General features: G+C 46.7%; 1 protein-coding gene across 5 annotated transcripts in view; it reads right to left on the bottom strand.

Moving 5' to 3' along the window:
• Positions 1–2509: 2509 nt before the first annotated feature.
• Positions 2510–19075, bottom strand: part of CACNA1I (calcium voltage-gated channel subunit alpha1 I) — a 164896-nt gene continuing 148330 nt past the window's right edge. For 3 of the 5 annotated variants that reach the window (XM_042050736.1, XM_042050734.1, XM_042050735.1), the window contains 9 exons: positions 18637–18707; positions 15698–15776; positions 15022–15143; positions 13928–14266; positions 13176–13322; positions 8890–9006; positions 8342–8510; positions 7290–7486; positions 2510–5533 (listed from right to left, as the gene is read on the bottom strand). In XM_042050736.1, the coding sequence (XP_041906670.1) occupies positions 4832–5533; positions 7290–7486; positions 8342–8510; positions 8890–9006; positions 13176–13322; positions 13928–14266; positions 15022–15143; positions 15698–15776; positions 18637–18707 (1943 nt within the window). In that variant the 3' untranslated portion in view covers positions 2510–4831. The remainder of the gene's footprint in view (positions 5534–7289; positions 7487–8341; positions 8511–8889; positions 9007–13175; positions 13323–13927; positions 14267–15021; positions 15144–15697; positions 15777–18636; positions 18708–19075) is intronic. The other 2 variants (XM_042050737.1, XM_042050738.1) reach the window with 2 other exon arrangements.

Below are 19075 nucleotides of genomic sequence, written 5' to 3'. Positions count from 1 at the left end.
GAGTTCCTACTGGAAACCAGTCCCCAGCAAGAAACAAAAATAACATGGAGAAAAAAAGAAGCAAGGCAGATCTCATAAAGTATTCGTGAAGACCAGGGAAGGGGACACTTGGAAAGTCAGGTCACATCCAAATAAACTCAACTGGGTGGCAGACATCCAGGCGCCTGACTTTGCAAGGTACCAAGCTCTTCCTACAAAGTGCACTGTGTGTTTTGTACCCCAGCTAATTAAAAAATCCACACGGTTTAATTTTTCCCTTCTCTGTGGAATTCTTGTGATGAACCCAAGTGAACCAAAGCCACTTACCTCCATATCTTCCATAATAAATGTTGAGTTTTTAGTTACATTGGCTAAAATTAAATCTCTGCTCCTGAGCGGGTGTTAGGACGACTCTTTCTCTCATTGTGTGGTGCGTGTGCAGGGCATATTTCCTGCAGGCACCTCACTGCCTGGGGACCCATCTTCAGTGTCCCGTGGAGTGGACAACTGGCCTGGGGTCTTGAGGATTCAGTCACCAGAGGCCAACCAGGACACAATAACCTCTGTAATGCCCTTTGGGAGCATTTTGAATGTGAAAGCTATTTTGGTGGGAAAAGTAGAAAATTCCTTGAAACACTTCAAAGTTTTCTGCTTTATGTTTCTTCTATTTGAAAAATTATTTTCCTGCTTAATCATGTTTTCAGCTCCTCCCCTCCCACCCAGTCCTGCTCAGCTCATAAGAATTTCACAGAGGGCTGGTGGTGTACGGTCCTTTACACAGGCCTCATAAAAACCTCCAAAACAAAACAAAAAACTCCCCAAAAGCCCAAATGAACCACCCTGCCAACTTCCCTTGAAAGAAAACTGTAGTCACATTGGCAATTGATTCCTACATACCTAATTTCATAAGGAACTTTTGGTAATAGGAAGGAAGACAGACGAAGATGTAGAAGCCATGAAATGTACGCCTAGTGGTATGCATCACTTATCTGGCTGTGCTGAGTCAGAGTCTCTGGGTTCAGAAAAAATACTAAATACCGGGGTGTTTTCCATGGGCCGATTGGAGCAGTTGAGGATTCCATGTTCAAGAGAAGGTGAGAAGCACGAGGGATGGGCTGTGCTCTGCAGCTGCGATGAACAACGTCAATAGGCCCAGAGATCATAGTGAGAGAGGAAAATTTATAGGGAGGCTCTAGAAAAAGAAGATGATTCAGAAAAGTGCTTAAAAGAAGTAGAGGAACCACCTGGTGAGCCAAGATGAAAAGAGTTAAATACGCCTCGCTTGGCGGAGCAGCATCGAGAGCAGGACACGGCAGCGAGGTGTGAGCTCGGGGAGGGGCTCGGCGTGGAGCAGGGAGAGGGACTGCTTTCAGTGGCAGACGTGGGGGAGAGCTGGGCACAAGGGTAGTGTGACAGCAGGACAAAACAGAGCAGTATCGGGCTATCGACAGCAAAGAGCACCCTGGCAGGAGCTGCCTGCGGTACAGTCCCCTGTGGGAAGTGGGGAGTACGGGAGGCTGAACAGATGTCTGGGCAAATCCTAAGCTGCCCTCAGGTGTTGTCTGGGAGGTGGGTGGGTGATGACAGAGGTTTTTTCCATGTGCCAACAGGCAGGCATAGCTGGGAAAGGCAGCTCTTGCCAGGAGAAACTGCACAACCTGAAGCGCTGCAGAAATCCCCAGCAAAAACACAAAGTGTTTGCTGGGGTTTAGTGTTCTGCTTCCTCTTTGGGAAGGATAGATGTTTCCTGCTTCTTCTTGAAACAGTTAGTAAATAATTAAAAGAGAGAGACAAAATATTCTTTAAAGATAACCTAGTCTTCTGTCTCCATGGCAACCTCCTTCCTAAGCCAGCAGCCTTTTGCTCCAGTCATACAGCAGAGGGTGAAAGCCCTTTTGCAGGGAGGTGGGAGAGGTGGCGTGACCCTGCTGGTGGTGAAGGGGAGACATCCTGGAGAGCAGAAGGACTGCCATGAACCCCAAACCACAGGGGAAACAAAGATGTCACTTCCAGGGATAACTGGGAATAAGCCTAGAGATCATCCATCCTAGGGGCAGTTGTCACCCCCTGAAGTCGTCACCACCATCTTTTTACCCTCCTTCCCCCTCAGCAATCCCAAGTGCAGGCCATGCTTCTCTCATGACCAAATATTGGGGTAATTTCTAGCACTCCACCAATCGCTGACCTTTTTCCCATTCCTCAGTGGAAACATTTCACAGCCCATACAACTGCCAGGACAGCTTGGAGTCCCACCTCCATGTTCTCTGATGGCAAACTTCCAAGTGCATTGAAGTGTCTGGGGCTTGGATGGGTTTCAACTGTTTGGGTTTTTTGGTAAGCCCTGTCTCTGGCTTCAAAGCAGCTCTGGTTTTGGGTCTAAGCCTTGTGCAACCCAAGTTCATTGTTCAGCCATTTAGGGACTGACTTCCTTCTCTGAGGACGTGAAACCATATGTCGTGTCCCTCCTCTCTGCCCACGGGACAGCAAGCAGGGGCAACTCACCCAAAGAACCACCAGTGCAAAAAAAGCATTTAAAGACCCTTATTATTGCTTTAATAAATCTGTATTTGCATCCTTTCTGCAAGGACGAGGACCCAGGCTCTCCTGTCCTCTCCTCGCAGGTCTGACCTCCTTGCAGTCAGCATGCACGCTTGCAACAGAGCAAATGAATGAAGTCCACACAGTAATTATCCTTTTCCTGGCTGCTGGTCCCAAGTGATGCGCTCGCTGTTTACAACCCTGGTTCGTAAGATGCAGCAGCTGCTTTAAAGTCAGTCAGGTCACAATAAAATCAGAACATCTTTTGTGCTGCCCTCTTCACAATGCTTCGTATGCCAGCTGGGAGACCTCTGTGAGGGCAGCAGAGGCCCTCTTGGTCTGATGGGGACAGGGAGCCCTGCTCCTTTTCCCCAGTGCTCTAAACATTCCTGTCTCCATTGGGCTGCTATCATCTCCCCCCTGCCCTTCCCAGTCTGTCTTCTCTGACACACCTGAGTGGAACATCCCTGGGGTGGTACATGACATACAAAATTCTTTGTTTCCCTTGGGTGGCTGGTTTTCCTACCCACTTGTAAATCTGAGAAGGGTACAAAACCTTGGAGTTGCTGCAGGAGGAGAAGAAGGCTGGCCCTGCCAGGAAGGAGACTCGTGCAGTTGTACCACTGGAAAAGCAAGGAGGGATGCAGCCTCTGGAAGCCTTGCTGCAACCATGCTGGGAGAGGGCCGTGTTTGCTGGACAGAATCCTGGATCTTGAGGCAGGTCGTGGTTTGAGGGGTCGTTCTGCCTTCCCCCTCCACACCGCAGTCCTCCCCACTCCCACTGCCCTGCAAGGCAGAGACAAGGAAAGCTGCAGTTCTCCTTGTCCCTCTCACCCATCTCTCCAGCTGGTGAGCCAGTTGGCTTGGACACAACACACATCAGCATCCTTACAATGGCATGCACACACAAACACACACACACACACGCTCCAGTATTTGCTGCTCTCCACGTCCATGGTTGGCGCTGAGCAGGACTATGGTCCCAGGTACACTGATGCAAACCAGGAAAATGCCAGAGGATGATGCTAGAGAGGAGACAGAGCCACCACTGAGCTGAGGATGTCCTTGTAGGGTCTTCCTACTGGAACTTGGAACAGGGTTAGCTCTCAGCCAAGGGAGTAACTGCGTTTTGTGTTGTTGAAGCCCCCTTTGCTTCTATGTCTTTTTTAATATTCTAGTTTTTGTATTCTTTTAATATATATAGCTATAGATACAAAAATAACAGATAGGTTTCTCTAGGGATAATTTTTGCACCTTTGGGCTTCTAAAATAAAATATCACAATTACCGCAAATAAAAGGGGGAAAAGTTCCATTTCCTTTCCCCTTTTTACCTCCCTCTTCCCTTTGACCTTGCTTCTCCCACTCCAAATATCCCCAGGAGCCTTGTAATTTTTTTTCTTTGTAGTTGCCTTTCTTTGGAAAATGAAAAAACCAAACCCAACAAAACAACAACAAAGATAAGCCATGTAGCCTCCATCCCTCCTTCCATGAGCGGTGCCTGCTGTGTTCATACATTCCCTTCAAAGCAAGGCTTTTCACCTCAAAACATTTCCCTGCGTTCCATGGCTATTTGCTTTTCTCTGTAGCTGGGGCCAGATTTTCACCTGCTGTAAATCAGCATGAATCCACCTCAAGCCAGAGCTGTGCTGCTTTACACCAACAGCACGTTTTGCCAATTTACACTCACCCTGAAGATCTGGCCCACAATTTTTAACCTTGGAAATGGAAGCATGGACAATAAGGAAATTCCCAGAAACACACAAGGCAAGCCACAGATGCTCTTCCCGTGCTGGTCACCCTGCTTCCCTTCCCTTCCCTTCACTCCCACGCTCATGGTTTGGTGTAGCAGCTCCTCCAGGCCCTCCATTCTCTTGTTCCTCCTTAGCACTTTCTGAAATTCATAATCTCTCAGTAAAAAAAATAAATAAATCGATCTCTCTATATATGTATATGTATATAACTAAACAGCTGCCACGTGGCAGTCACCTGGCTGGAGGGTCCTGTCCCTACCAGCTCCATGGCCTTTTCTTGTCACTATAGTCTCTGGGGTGATGGTCCAGCTCTTGCCCTCAGGCAGGACTGTTCCCGTATTGCTTGCACTCTCCCACACCTCTGAGGTACGGTACCAGAATATTTATTTTATATATATATGTATATATATATATATTTACGTATATATATATATATTTATAAATTTTTGTTTGCCTGTTTCTTTTTCTTGCAAATCCTTTGGAATTGCTGCCAGGGAGAAGCTAGTGAAACATGCTCCCCATGCCAGCAGCCGAATGCTCTCTCCCTGCACCTCAGGGACCCTCATCTGTTCCTCTTGCTGACTCCGTCGCCCAGCTCCAGCTCGGACGGGTGCGGGGAGCTGCGGTCCCCTGTCCCCAGTCTGCCGGAGCCATCTGGCTCCTCTCCTTGCCTGGGCGAGGGGGTGTCCTTGCAGAAGTCCGTCACCCAGGAGGGCATCGAGAGGAAGCCCCGAGGGTCAACGGTGTAGAAGGGCTTGGCGTGGTGGGCGGCGGGGCGGCGGGGCGAGGGGCTGGCGTGGAGGCTGCTGGTGCTGCTGCACTTCTTCACCAGGGTCAGCCCCGGTGGGGGCGGCGAGAAGAGCGAGGTCAGCGAGAGGCTGCTGAGCGTCTCCGAGGGCTCGCTGTTGTTGCCACCCCCGCGCAGGCTGCTGCCGGCCCCCTCCTCATCCGAGGGGTCCATGGAGTCGTGGTGGGTGCAGCCGGGGCTGGTGCTGCCGCCGCTGCTGTGGCTGCGCTGGTGGCGGCACAGGCTCCGCAGGTTGAAGAGCCCCCGGCCCCGCAGGCTCCGGCGGCGGGAGGCGGGGGACAGCGGCGCTGCCAGGGGTCTTTGGCTGCCCGCCGCCGGCACGGGGCACAGAGCCACCGGCAGGTCCAGCGTGCACTGGGGAGAGTCGCTGAGGTTGAGGCTGTCCTCCAGCGTGGTCTGCAGGCTGCCGGCCGAGCTGCTGCTCCGGCTGTCCAGCGACGTGTCGCTCTCGGGGGGCTGGGGAGTGGGAACACGAAAGCATGGTTCTCAGGAAGGAGATGGGCACAGGGCAAGAGACTTTGCCTTATTTGTTTTGGGGGTACTTTGGGGTGTGAAAATAAGCCACGGTTACGGAAAGGGGAAAAGCTCCTGTTTCACTCTCCTCAGCTGGGGAAGAGAGCTATAAACCAACCAATGGTACGAAGCACCAGCGATGCAGCCTGCCATTGGGATTTCCTTCTGGGTAAGGAGGAGGAAAGGTGTCGGTATTTTGAGCTCATTTCATTCTGCTTCAGGATGAATCTACCCCTCCCATGTGAAGCCCTGCAGCCCCCACCACTAGGCTCTCCCTGAGCACTGATGGTCCAGGAGGCAGCAGAGCAAAGGTTCCCTGTGGATCCTCACTCATGGCTGCCCTATAAACCTGCCACGCAGACTGTGGACACGTCTATCCACTGGACAGGAATCAAGGGGCTTCTGTACAGACTTCCTCTCATTAAAAAAATTAGCAATATCTGGGGAGAGAAAAGAGGCCCCATGGTTCTTTTGACAAACACTATTGGCAATGATGGCATTTAGCGCAGAAAGGGGGGGTCCCTTCCCAGCACGAAGAGGAAAGAGCCTTAATTTCCTTGTATCAGGGCTCATCTAGTTAAGCTGCATTTTAGCTGTTTCTAGGAAATTGGTCTGCACTGTGAGATCATCACCGGGACACTGCACTGAGATGATGGATGTAGGACAGGAAACAGTCTCCTGAAGCAGTCTCTATAGTTATTCAATAGAGTCTGCATCACATAATCAGAAGTTTATCAACTTCTGCTTTACAACAGTTCAGTGCTTTTGTCCCAGTGGTGTGCCAGCTCCAGGGCTCTACCTCTTCGTGTCTTAACTTATACCAGAAGTTTCAAAACTGCAACAACTCAGTGCTCTCAGACCAAGGCTAAATTTATCCTTGGTGAATTTATACACATTTGTATTGTGCCAACAGTGTCTGTCATATATAGCTGGATAACATCTGATTTTATTTTTTAGTTTGTCTGGAATAGAATGCCCCTGTTCATGGAGTATCTTCCAAGAACAATAACAGGAATCTCTACTGGGCTTTCATCTCTGCATCTTCTGCCCTTCAGAGACACCTATTCTCCCCCCAGTGCTTTTATTCTTCTCTTTTGTTAGTGAGAAATAGCTGCCTTTTCAGAAAGAGATGGCACCTTTTTGGGATTCAAGAGTTAAGTGGGCAGGGCAAAACAGTGAGGACACAGCGTGTGGATGGGGCATTACAGGTTGTGGAGGGTGTAGGTGGGAAGAAGCCTGTTCCAACCAAAAAGGTGCATGATCTGGAGTCACAGTGTTAAGAGGACCCCAGGAGGGTGTGCAAGCTGTCACCTCCCTGGCTCACACCAGGGCTGCTGTGCATGCAGGTGTCTGCAGCACACCCAGTGCCAGGGACCCAGGGGGGAGCTACAGAGTGATGTGATTTCATCTTCATGTGGGGCTCACTGCAGCTGTTAAACTATTTGTTGGTCCAAAGCAGAAGAACGTGTGACTTCATGGGGTGAGAGCTATCCAACACCACTTTGTTATACTACCCCCTCTCCTCCCCTACCCTCCTGCATTCTGCAGTCCATTGTGCTCCTCCTACAGATCCAGGTTACCCAGCCCATGACCATAGCTGCCTCCCTCCTTCCTCTGCCCTCCTCCTTGTTCAGCCCCCTCTGTTTGGGTATGATGTGAAAATTGAGTTTTCCTAGCAGACAGAAGCGGGGTTCCTCACCTGATGGAGAAGTGAGCAGTTCACACCTGGAGATCTCAGTGATGCCCACGAGCCTTGCAGAGAGATCTTAGGAAGGTTGTGTGGACATGAGACTTCCTCAGGCCCTGTCTGGGTGGCAGAGATGGCTGGGTGGAAAAATTCTGCTGGTACAGGTAACAGAGGGGAAGATGCACCTGGAGAGAAGGGGCTGGGAGGGACTGACAGAACATCAAAAGAAAGAGAAATAGAAGAGAAATAGAAGAAAAAAAAGTTGAATAGTCCTCTGATTTTATTTGGTGCCTTTGCTGCTGTTACATTGAGCAAAGTCTCAAGACCAGTGAACAAAGGATATTCAGGAACATGCACTCCAGGCCAAGAAGCCTCAGTCTGATGTTCAGACTAAGGATCCCACTTTTTGCACAAAAAGCTGCACCAGACCTGGAAGACCTAACACAGCTCAGAGCCATAAGATAACAGGCCAGCCCTGCTGTTGCTCTCACAGAGAAATGCTGAGCTGAAAGGCCTTGACTTAAGGATGTATCTGCCAGAGAACTTTCATGCCAGATCCTGCAGGGCAAGGGATGAAGAAAGATAAATTAAGTGGTGGTTTGGGAAACCTGGGGACCACAGGAGACCAGGACATGCTCAAGAGTAGAACCAGAGCACTTCCACCAAGGGCAGACATGTTACATGTTCTCTGAATCTGTACTTGGTCTCAGGGGACAGCAGAGTTTTTCTGTGCTGAGTGAGCACAATTCATCCAGCTGGCATGTCAGGAGAATCTGTCCCCACTCTTCTCTGACCATGCATAGCTGCACTACTGCAAATGGGGATCAGCATTTTCACAATATTTCACAGTCATGTCTGAGAGGAGATATAAAAGCTAGCAATAAAAATTAAGGGACGGCTCCTCCCCCCATTCCTGAAGCAAATTAGCAAACTGAAGGCTAATTCTTTGTTAGTGTAACCCCAAGTCACATTAACTCTCCCCCTGGCAGAGGGAAAGCAGGGGAAAAACAGAGCTGAACCAACCCACAGTTTCAGCAGACCTGGAGAATGAGAGCCCTGCTCACCTTTGGTACTTTCATGCTTTAGCCAAGACTGAACTGAGTTGAAAGGAGTATTCTCCATTTCACAGAGGTAACTGTCTGGGTTTGTAGAGCCATCCTCACTGGATGCTGGGAGCAGGCATTCCCCCAGACTGTCTGCCCCACTGGAGTCAGGGTTGTTCTGACCATCCTGCTGAAAACAATAAGTGAGGACCAAGCCTTGTGAAATTTAATAGAAGATGATAGAGCAGACTTTTCAAAGGCTCAAGAAGAGCTGATTCTGATAATACCTTCAAGCTAGCTGAGAGATGCTCAATTTTGCAGCCCAAATTGTCTAACTTTTGACTAATTCAGAGGAAGTTACTAACAGTAGTGAAGAACTTTCAAATACATGTATTCTTTTGTTCTCCTCAAATCCTACTCCACAGTATGTCTCTATGGAGAAGCTCTTGAAAAATGACCAGAATTATATTCCTCAGCAGGGACACCCGGATGGATACAGAGCACCTGAAATGAGCAGGGGCATAAGTACAGCACATGGTGTAAGATGCCCATGACTGCCTGGGGCTAACCTTGATCTCCTTAGGACTCAGCTGAGCAGCGTTTCGATTGTCTGACTCATCTCCTAGAAGGATGGAAGAGGACTTGTCTGAGTTGAGGGATAATGCTTCCATTTCAGCCAGCTGGACCTGCAGGAAGGGAAAGGAGCTATCACAGGTCATGCCTGGGATCCACATTTCAAGCAGTCACACTGTTTATGGTGGATAAGTGAGAGCCTGTAGACCCAAGATCAATTTTAGGTTATATTCCTTGGATAAATCAGGAACTGCCTAACCCAGACCTGGGTTGGGCAGGAGAATTCCCTTTTTAAGAAAGGTTGAATATACAATCTGCAAGCAGCCCGCTACCAGTCCATGCTCCTCTCGTTCCAGAATTGGAGGAACGAGTCCTGTATCTGTCACAGCGATACAGCTGGCCCAAGGCCCTGCAAGTAAAGCCAGGCAGGCAGACGGGTCCCTCAGGCTGGTGACAGGGCAGCCGGCTCTGCTGAGGGATGAGGAGTGGACCCCTCTTTCTGAAGGCACCACAGACAGCCCTGCTTAAGCATGAAGGTGCTTTCATTCCAGGGAAAGTCATGCCTCTTGCAGTCCATGCCAGTATCATGCTTTTCATATTCTCTTACCTTCATTACTGAAACCCTGTTTCTCTCCAGCTTTCCTGCATCTTGCCTTTCCCCTCCCCTCTAACCTACCCAAGACCTCACCTAACACTGTCTTCCATTCTGTTCTCCATCTCTAATCTCAGCCCTCCCACACACCCATGCTTGAGCTCTCCTGCTTTCTGAAAGCAAGTCTGACCACTGCATTTCTGCCATTCTTGTGCTTCAGCTCTGCTCCAGTCCCATGCCTGACCTTGCTTCATTTTTGGCCTGTTTCATACCACATACGCCCCTCTCTCATCCTCTTTCCTCCAAGCTTTTAAACCCCCTCTGCCTGACAATTCTTTCTCACAATGCCTGAAAAGCATCTTCTTTTTCTACCAGCCTAAGCAGTTTCTCTGTCCCTCCTGTGCTTGGATTTCCATCACTGGTCTCTAGAGTGCCACCAGTTTGCACCACCAGCAGCTAACTCTTGAGAGCTGTATTCTGGGTTGTCTCAGTCGGGACAGCTTCTGGACATGTGTTTGTGTTGGCAAGAGGCAAGTACAGCTCTTGTGCCATGACAGCAGGTGAAACATTTGGAGAGATGACTTTTGAGCTGGAAGTTTAGTGGCTTTGTGCCAATGCCAGAGACTGGAAGAGGTCTCCATCTGAGGGATAATGCACTTTAAACAAACAGAATGGAAAACCAGAGCTGGATTTAAATAAAGTGCACAAATGACATCCTTATTTGAGATATTATTCTGACACAGGAACATGGTGCTGTTCAACCATGGAGAAAGCCCAAAACCAACAACTGCTGCTCAGAGCACGAACACACAGAGAGCCCACAATGAACTGATGCCAGGGATGCTACACAACCACCAGTCAGCAACTACTCGTGTAGAGACGCATAGTCTTCATTCAGTCCCACTTAATGTATTCATCTATTTCTCTCCCAAGCGCTTGCTACACCAAAACAGCCTTAAAGCTGTGCTTGTAGAGACAGGAGCATGACCTGTGGTAACATCTGCGTCTACCTTTGCCATCCATAAAAAAGGATTTCAACAAAAGCCAGAACAGTCTGTTTGTCACTGAACCGCTTGCTCAAAAATTCTGATCATCCTGGGTCTACACAAAACCCACAATCAACAAAGTCATGATTAAATAAACGGCAGGTGTGGAAACACATTTCCCTGGTGCCCACTGACAAACTCCTACCATGGCTAAACACACTTCAGTCATCCATATACAGATGTCTGTCAACCATCCCAAGAGTGAAACGATAGAAATGACAAGAGACGAGGTTAGCACCATGAAAAAAAGAGGTTTTGTTCTTATTGCTTCCCTTACTGTAGAATATTTTAAAATTTGCTGACTAAAGATGAGGAACAAAAGAAATTTTTTAAATTACAGTGTGGGAGAAGGTTCACTAGATCCAAATCCATGAAACCTGCGAGGAACATCAACCTGAGACACTGAACCATGCACACATATCCCTTAGAAAACAACTAGTTGCAGATATATCTTTAAAAACAGACCCACGATTGCAAAAATCCTTAATTGTACAAATAATTGGTTTGAAAATAAAATATCAGGAGCATAATTGGGAAAGGTGCTGAGCACTTCTGCTCAATGCCACAAAAAGCTTAGCACACATTAATGAGTTTGAGCATATGTTTAAATGTGTGCTCAGCATCTTGATGAATTAAACTACCAAGGAAATTGGAGGGAACATTTTTGGCTAATGCATGATTTTTGTCAGAAGGGCAGAGTTAAGGCTGAAAGGGTGGACAGCAAGCATACTGTTTCTTTCTAATACACACACATTGAAGAGGACTAGATAAATAGTTTTGCCTATGTAACTTGCTGTCAAATGCTTCTGAGACTGTACAATTCTGTCTGTGTACAATACTCATATGGATATGTTGATGTACCAGAGTGCACTCTAATTTAAATGACTGTGTGCATTGCTGATGTTAGCTATGACTCCACATAGTGATTTACTGTTGAGATTTCCTCTTTGTTTTTACTTTGAAATATGAAGAGAAGGTCATGACCAATCGTGGCTTAAAATCCTAAGGTAGAGTTTTGATTCATATGATCCAAAATGAAACACCTGTATTTTATTACTAAACTCATTCTTGCATAGATAATTTCTTTTCAGTTCCACATTTTAGATGTATTGAAATACCAATTTTGAAAGTAATTTATGGCTCTATAACAGCCATTAGAAAGTATGATCTAAGAATAATTCTTCAGTTGTGGTAATTACATCAAACTCTTTGCTCAGGCTGGGGGTTCCACTTGAAGATTTTGCTATCTAGTTTCTGTGCTGGGAAGGTAAGAAAATGGGCTGCTGTCTTCATTCATAGGCGGGATACTGAAGACTATCAGGGAGGTTTTCAAATGTAGCAAACTAGCTGCAAATGACTTGAGGGCAGTCATTCTGTAATGCCTTAGGAGATCTCATTTGCTGAGAAAGCTGAGCACCAATTGCTGAACATAAAGACTTAAGTAAAGCAGTGGAAATTGCAGTTAATTGAAAACTAGTTATTTGGTTGCATTAATGCAGCATTCATTTGTGAAGTGTCTCAATAACGATAAACTACAGCAATGTTTGCATTTTGATACTTTTGAAAGGAAGCAATGGGGACAAGCAGACAGCTGAGAAGCTGAAAAAAAATCAGAGCATCAGAACTAGGCATCTGAGGCCAACAAAATATTGCTTTCTTCAAGCATGGATAGAATGATCTGCCAATAAGAGCTCTTTCCCCAGGTTTCCTTGTTTCTTTATAAGCGATAGCAACACGTCGAGTCAGTTATGGGGAAGGAGAGAGTGAGGTTTGCCACTGATGTACCAATCTACTGTCAGAAGAGCCACACTACTTCTACAGGTCTGACCACACAAAATCAGAGCACCTAAATACAATAAAATTATTTCAGAAATAAAATTAATTCTGCTATTGACCTAACCTTTTCCTAGTCCAAAAGACTATTTTGCTCCTTAAGTTTCATAACCTGAAAAGACCAATTGCTTAGGAAGTAGTTTTCCAAAGCATCTACCAACTTCAGTAGCTCAAGTCTAAGCCATTTGGTGTCCTGCTTGTAGCAACAACCCATTTGTCAGCTAACAAACTTTCTCAGTGGGCCCATTTTTATTTAGTTTTTGCTCAAACTAACTGGTTTTCACCACAAACCAATCCTTGCTCACAGACATGACTCTATTCAACAAGGCATTTAAACATGTGCTTAACTGATCAACCTCAATAGGGAATAAGCAAGCACATGCTTAAAATGAGAACAAAACACCAGCTTAAATCTCCCACTGAATTGCTCCTGAGTGCTCTCATTGGAGTGAGATCCTTAGAGTCCTCTGTCCAACATGAGCCTGAACCTAGACTTTTCTTGCAAAATTGAATGCAACAAGAGCTGCCAGGATGCCTTCATAGTAATTTCTCTGCAGGTCATTCAGTCCCTCCTGACCCATGTCCTGTCACGTCTCACTTTTCCAAACATCCACGTGTGGCTGAGGAGGGCAGGCCTGTACTAGAGGCAGTATCAGCACTTCACAACAGATAACAAACACAGGTCAACAAGCTCTACTGTCTACACAATCTACAGTGAGGAGCACACATGGGATGACCTGCGGGCACGTGGGTGTGGGTGTGCAGGTCTGGGGGGGAAGAGTCCCCTCACACATCCTCGTACGCAGGTTACCTCTTGCTTGTCATGGTTACACTTCTCGCACATGGCCGGCGAGGAGTAATGATGGAAGACGGAGCCCGATAGGTTATCGATGATCATTAACTCCCCGTCGAAGGAGTCCTTAATAATTAAAGAGACACTGTCCAGCCATAAGTTCTCCTAGGGGACAAGAAAGGGGGGAGGATGGGAGAGATCATTTTAAGAATGTCGAGTTTTTTGCTTTCAAGTTTCATGTGAATTTGGGGCTGGGTTCTCCACCCTGACTCATCTGGAGCAGCATCTTGTTCTGCAGGTACTTGCACAGGGTCACTGGGGGGAACATTTCCAGAGGGTGTGTAAAGGTGCCAGAGTTCAATGAAAAAAAAAAATAAAATAAGGAGGGACAGTCTTCACTCACTTTCAGTGCTCACGTCTGCCTTCCAGCTCTGCTGGAGTCACTCACTCTCGATCTGCCATTTCTCCTGCACTCTTCTCCTGAGCTCCCCTCTCAAATTTGCTCCTGTCACACCTTTAGCTGATCTGCTCCATCCCTCCTCTGCTGGCCCTCAGGTTCCTACACCCTGATGACAATGAACAGGACACACTGCTGTCACAGCCTTGTCCCTACATGATCCTATCAACTCAAAAGTCTACTGCTGAAAGCAAACCTTTCACCCTGAGGTGGAAGACTCTGCTACTGCTAAGCCCTCAATCATCTAAGCTGCCCAGCTACTGCCCACAGCTACTTGCTGCAGTCTGGTCAGTAAGTTCAAAGGTGTACTCACCTGGGCTGGAGAGTAACATCTCACGCACAGATGTCCTTCAGGATCTGTTCTACCACCACCTCCTCCTGTTCCTGCTCCTTTTCCCTGTCCTGAATTTGGAGAGCCTGACTTGTGGGAGCACAGCCCATGAGTAATTTCCATCTCAAGCTCAGCATCCATCTCTGCATCCTCCTGGGCCTCCTTGTTGCTGTCGTCGAGATGCTTCATGAGCACAGCTACGACCACATTGATGAGGACAAACTGGGCTGTGAGCACAAAGCTGACAAAGTACAGTGGGGAGATGAACTGCAGGTTGCTGAGACAGCTCCGGTCATCGTGGCTGCAGTCGCGCAAGGTATCCTTGAGGGGGAGTTGGGATTGAGAGGGAACGATGGAAAGAAGGAAAGACTAAAGTAAGAACAGAAGCTTGGCTCCTCTTTCTGTCAAAAAGCACTGGTGCCAATGGAAAGAACAAAGCAAACACTTCTATCACCCCATACCTTTTGGCATAATGAGGTCCCAAAGAATCTGGGACATTCTCTGTTAATATGCTGTCTGCTTCAGAGCAAAACCATCCAAAGGCATATGAAGCAAACTTTCAGACCATGATATGTTGCTGCCACCGTAGCCCCACACATGTGAACAAGACCAAAAATGAGCAGGCTGGTACTGCCTTCTCCCATCTATACCCAAAAGCACCATATGTGATGAAAGAACTTTCCTTTCTCCACGTCCTCCAAAGGAAGTATTTATTTTGTATTGTCCTGATAGCTCTGCAGATGAGTGCTGTGTCCAACACACATGTCCTATGCTCAGCTTTGATAACAGTCCTGACTACAGTGGATAGTCCCTCTCAGCCCAAATTATTTTCTTGTTCCTCCCAAGGAAAATTGGCACTTTTCTCTATCAGATGTCTCTAAGGCTAGATGAGCCCAAGGTCTGAGTTACCATGGTGGGGAGAGATACTCTGGACCAAGCAGGGACCTTATCTAGCAACCCAGCTTCTGTGTTCTGTGCTCCTTCCCTTTGCTAGCCCAAGCTCTGCTGAACAGACCACACATCGGAACTTCTCTTTCCCCACAAGGAGGAGATCCTTGCCCCTAAGGCCTAGTTACCTTCATGATCCCATTCCAGTTGTCACCCGTTGACACCTGGAAAAGCGTGAGGAAGGCCATCCCAAAGTTCTCGAAGGTGGCGTGGCGGCTCATGCCCTCGCAGGGGTTCTCATCATTGCACACTGAAAAACAAGGGGAGCGCAGCACTCAGGGGAGGACACACTACCAGCCCTGAGACCAACAGCATGAACTCACAGCCTGAAGACCTCAGGTGATGCATGGTATCAGCACCCTGCCCAATGGTTGGCTGTTGGCCATCAATATGGAAAAATCCCTTTTGGCCAAGCCCCAGGATACCAGGCAGTGTAACTCTGCTGCTGAGGAGTATCCTCCCAACATGTCATTGTGCTGCCTTTCTTCTTGATCAATATTCCATGGCAAGAGATGTAAGTAAACTTTCACAAACTTTTTCTTGTGATCTTGAAGGCAATGTCAGGGACAGAGTGCAGGAAAAGCAAATGTTTAAGAATGTAACAGAAAACAGAGGCTGCTTTTATTTTGTTAGGTTGTTAGGACAGTAACAATTTAGAGGGAAATTCCTCTTACATCAATTAAGCATAAGGGAGAATAAAGTCCATCAAATAATTCAGTCCCTTTATTGAAGAGCTCTGATTTTGAGAAACCCCAACCAGCATGTCTGTAGCTCACACTGGAGCATGGTCTGCTTGAGACTTACCCAGTTTTCCAAAGAGCTCCACTCCTAGAGCAGCATAGATGAAAAAGAGGAGCATGAAAAGGAGTCCAAGGTTTCCCACCTGAAAGCAAAGGGCACTGTCAGTCTATCCCAAAGCCTATTGCATCTGTACAGAAAGTATTTCTGCATTTCAAAGTCTGAAGAGAACAGCAGTGAAATCCCAGTGTACAAATGCAACCAAACAATTGCTCAACACTTGAGAAATCTTCAGTGATGGCTCCAGTTGCCATCAGGGCTGGGGGAGAAGCAGGCAGGTGGGAAGAGAAGTCATGGAAAAATTAGGGACTTAACAAGTTTTTCTGAACCACTGAACAGTTTCTGATCTGAATGCATGTGGTCACTGGGCCTATGTTAGGATCATCACTTCAGGAATCTTAATTTAGTTATTGCAACTGCTGTGCCATCCAAATTCAGGAGAGAAATAAGTGATTCAGCCCACCCACTCCCCTGGACTGCCACATCCTGGCTCCCTACATACTCACTGGAAGGAATTATTTCTGATGACTAAATTAGACACCATAGTAAATGCTGTGAAAACACCGTGCTGGGTCTGTGTCTACAGGGCGTTAAGAAAAGGAAGTTAATAAAACTTAGCTGAGAACTACATTTCCAAAGGGCTCTTTTAAATTAAAGCTCTATTCACTATTAAGAATTGCTGCAGTGTAACAAAGACAGGAACGGAATTTAAACAGAACAACTGGAGATGCCTTGTATGCCATTAGCAAGCCAGAATCCCTGATTTGAGTCTGTGCTCTAGGAACAAAAAGAGAAGTGTCAGGAAGAGGATAAAGCGCAAGGGAAAGGACAGCTTATTTTAAACTACTTCTTTTGGCAAAGCCAATAAGTCTTGGAGATTAATATTACACATAATTCAATTGTCCCCCGAAGACCCGGTGTATAAAATATGGAGACTGGGTTCATTCTTTTAGTGGTGAAACTGGTGGATTTTAGACCTTTAAGTTCAGATTTTTACATAACTCTAAGTATAAAGTGATTTTTTTATCCTTGCTACACAACTTTATTAAACAAAGCCAACCTGTTATAGGAAGTAGCAAAAGCCAGTTAACAGGAAGTCATAGGATTAACTACTGCTTTTTATTATCTTCCAGGGAATACCTAGAGGCCAAACTTTGAGACATCTGCTTGCTTTGGGGCAGATATTACTGACCTCCAAAAGACCTGACCCACCAACTTGGTTAGCAAAGGGGCCGTAGGTAAACAGGAGACAGAAAAATCAGAAATGAGAAAATATGGAAGAATATACTTGTGGTTTGTGGCTAGGACCAGAAGCAGAGACTCACGGGTCCCAGCTGTGCTCTTTGCCATCTTGAGCAAAACACTTAACTGTCTGATGACTCAGTTTCTTTGTCTACATGACAGCGATATGAATAGATAATAAATAAGAGAGGAGGAAATTTATTTTGGGAATAGAAGTTGAATCTCATCATTTAAGTGCAAATATATTGCAGAGTCCTCTAACCAACAGTTTCTGGATACTATTTCATCCAGCTCTTAATATCTGTGTGCATTTATCTGGGTTTCAGAATAAACATGCCACAGACATGCAGATGCTGGATCTGAAGACTTGCTCTGTTCCAGATCCTTGCCTGAGAAAAATCATCTGTTGTGGCTCCTGGAATGGAAAACAGCAAGGTGCAAAGTAGCTGCACCGAGCCAGTCTGTGGCACCAGAGCCAGAACTAATAAAAATTTGCATTCCACATCTGCCTGCACTACAAACATCCTTCATCTCTCCTTCCTTCTATTGTCCAGTGTATCGCAGTCCACAACTATCCTGAATGATGTTGTATATCCTACATATGAATTACTAATATTGTTTTTATTACTATTATAATAAACCACAAATAATTATTGTTTAATAAAAAACATGGGAGATCAGACAGAGGTCGGGATCCATAAAAGATCACAGAGTTTCCCTCTCACTTTTGTGCCATCAGATTCCTCTAGTACAGATTGACATTTATTGTCACCAACATCAGAAGTAAATTCCCTGGGTAACTACTCATGCTGTTTTCAGATTGATTCCCAGCTCATCATCACTCACCAGCACTGGCACATTAGCTGATAAATCAACTGACAAATGCCTGTGCATTTTGATATCACGCAGTAGAGTTCCCTTCTCAGGGCCTGCCAAGGGACTAGTCTGATGTATGATCCGTAAAACCACTTGGTGCCATTACTCCTTGCTTAACAATTCTCCCTCAACAATCCAAAAGGAACGGGACCAGACTCCCTGACTACTCATCCATCACGGAGGATGCTCACAGTGGGCTTGAAGCCTGTGTAAAGCACCGTGTCAGCATCTTGTTTGGGAGCAGCTGCCACTCACAGATCATGAGATCCTTCTGTCTCCATGTCTTGCAGCAGACGCTTAACTGCCGGCTGTGTGAGCCACAACAGAGCGTGTCACTGCTTCTCATACATGAGAGGCTCGGAAACATAAAGGGGTACAGGAGGAGAAAAGAAGAGAAAGTAGGAAGGGGGAAGCACTGGCTAAGAAAAGGAGTGATGAGAGTACGAATGGAAGAGAAGGAGGGAAAAAGGGGCACATTCACGGAAGGGTGAGAGGTACAGTGACAGAAATATTTCCTTTCCTCCTGAAATGGCTTCCAATCACTCTTCCCTTCTTATGGAGAAGGGAGAAAGGAGCCAAGAACTAATTGCAAACAGTTAGACACTAGCTAGACATGATGGGAAGAAATCCAGCAGTCAAGCCTCATTTCTTTCAAGTGCTGGAGAAGAGAGAGGTGAGGTGAGCTGTAACCCCATGAATGAGAACTTGGACATGACCTTCAGTCAGTTGCCTGCACACCACAGTAGACACCACCTCTGAGACTCCACAAGAATAAACCCTTTGGAAAAAGGGACAGAAGAGGAGAGCCTTTTGGGAAGATGTTTTACCTGTGGCAGGGCTTGAACAACTGTATCCAGCAGCGCTCGCATCCCTGTGGCCATCTTCAGTAGCTTCAGGACTGCCACAACAAGCACAAGAGAAGTGTCAGTCAGACTGAGCTCAGAGGCATCCTTTGTGTGACTTACTAATGTCAGTAGCACAAGACAGATGTCCTGTCTCCTCTTGCCCTAGAAAAACTGGACTTTCCCCTCATTTCTCTTCTCCCTTTTCACTCTACAACCCCAGTTCCTTCTCCTTGAGTTCTTATAGTTTTTACTAAATACTCTATTTCTGCCACCCATGCCTATTGGGCTGCTTCTGCTTCACCCAGACACTCTTTTTCCCAGGAACACGTATCCTAATTGTCCTTTTGCTTTGATTTTTCCTTCCATCACTTTCTCTTCCTTCAGCCATCACTGTTATGCCATCTTGGCACACCTTGGCCAC

This window comes from Corvus kubaryi, unplaced genomic scaffold (genome assembly GCF_017639235.1).
Source record: "Corvus kubaryi isolate FWS band 111438036 unplaced genomic scaffold, C.kubaryi_AGA036_p1.0 74, whole genome shotgun sequence".
NCBI classification, from domain to species: Eukaryota; Metazoa; Chordata; class Aves; order Passeriformes; family Corvidae; genus Corvus; species Corvus kubaryi.
Note: the sequence above shows the minus strand (reverse complement) of the source record. Positions and strands in the feature narration are given on the sequence as shown.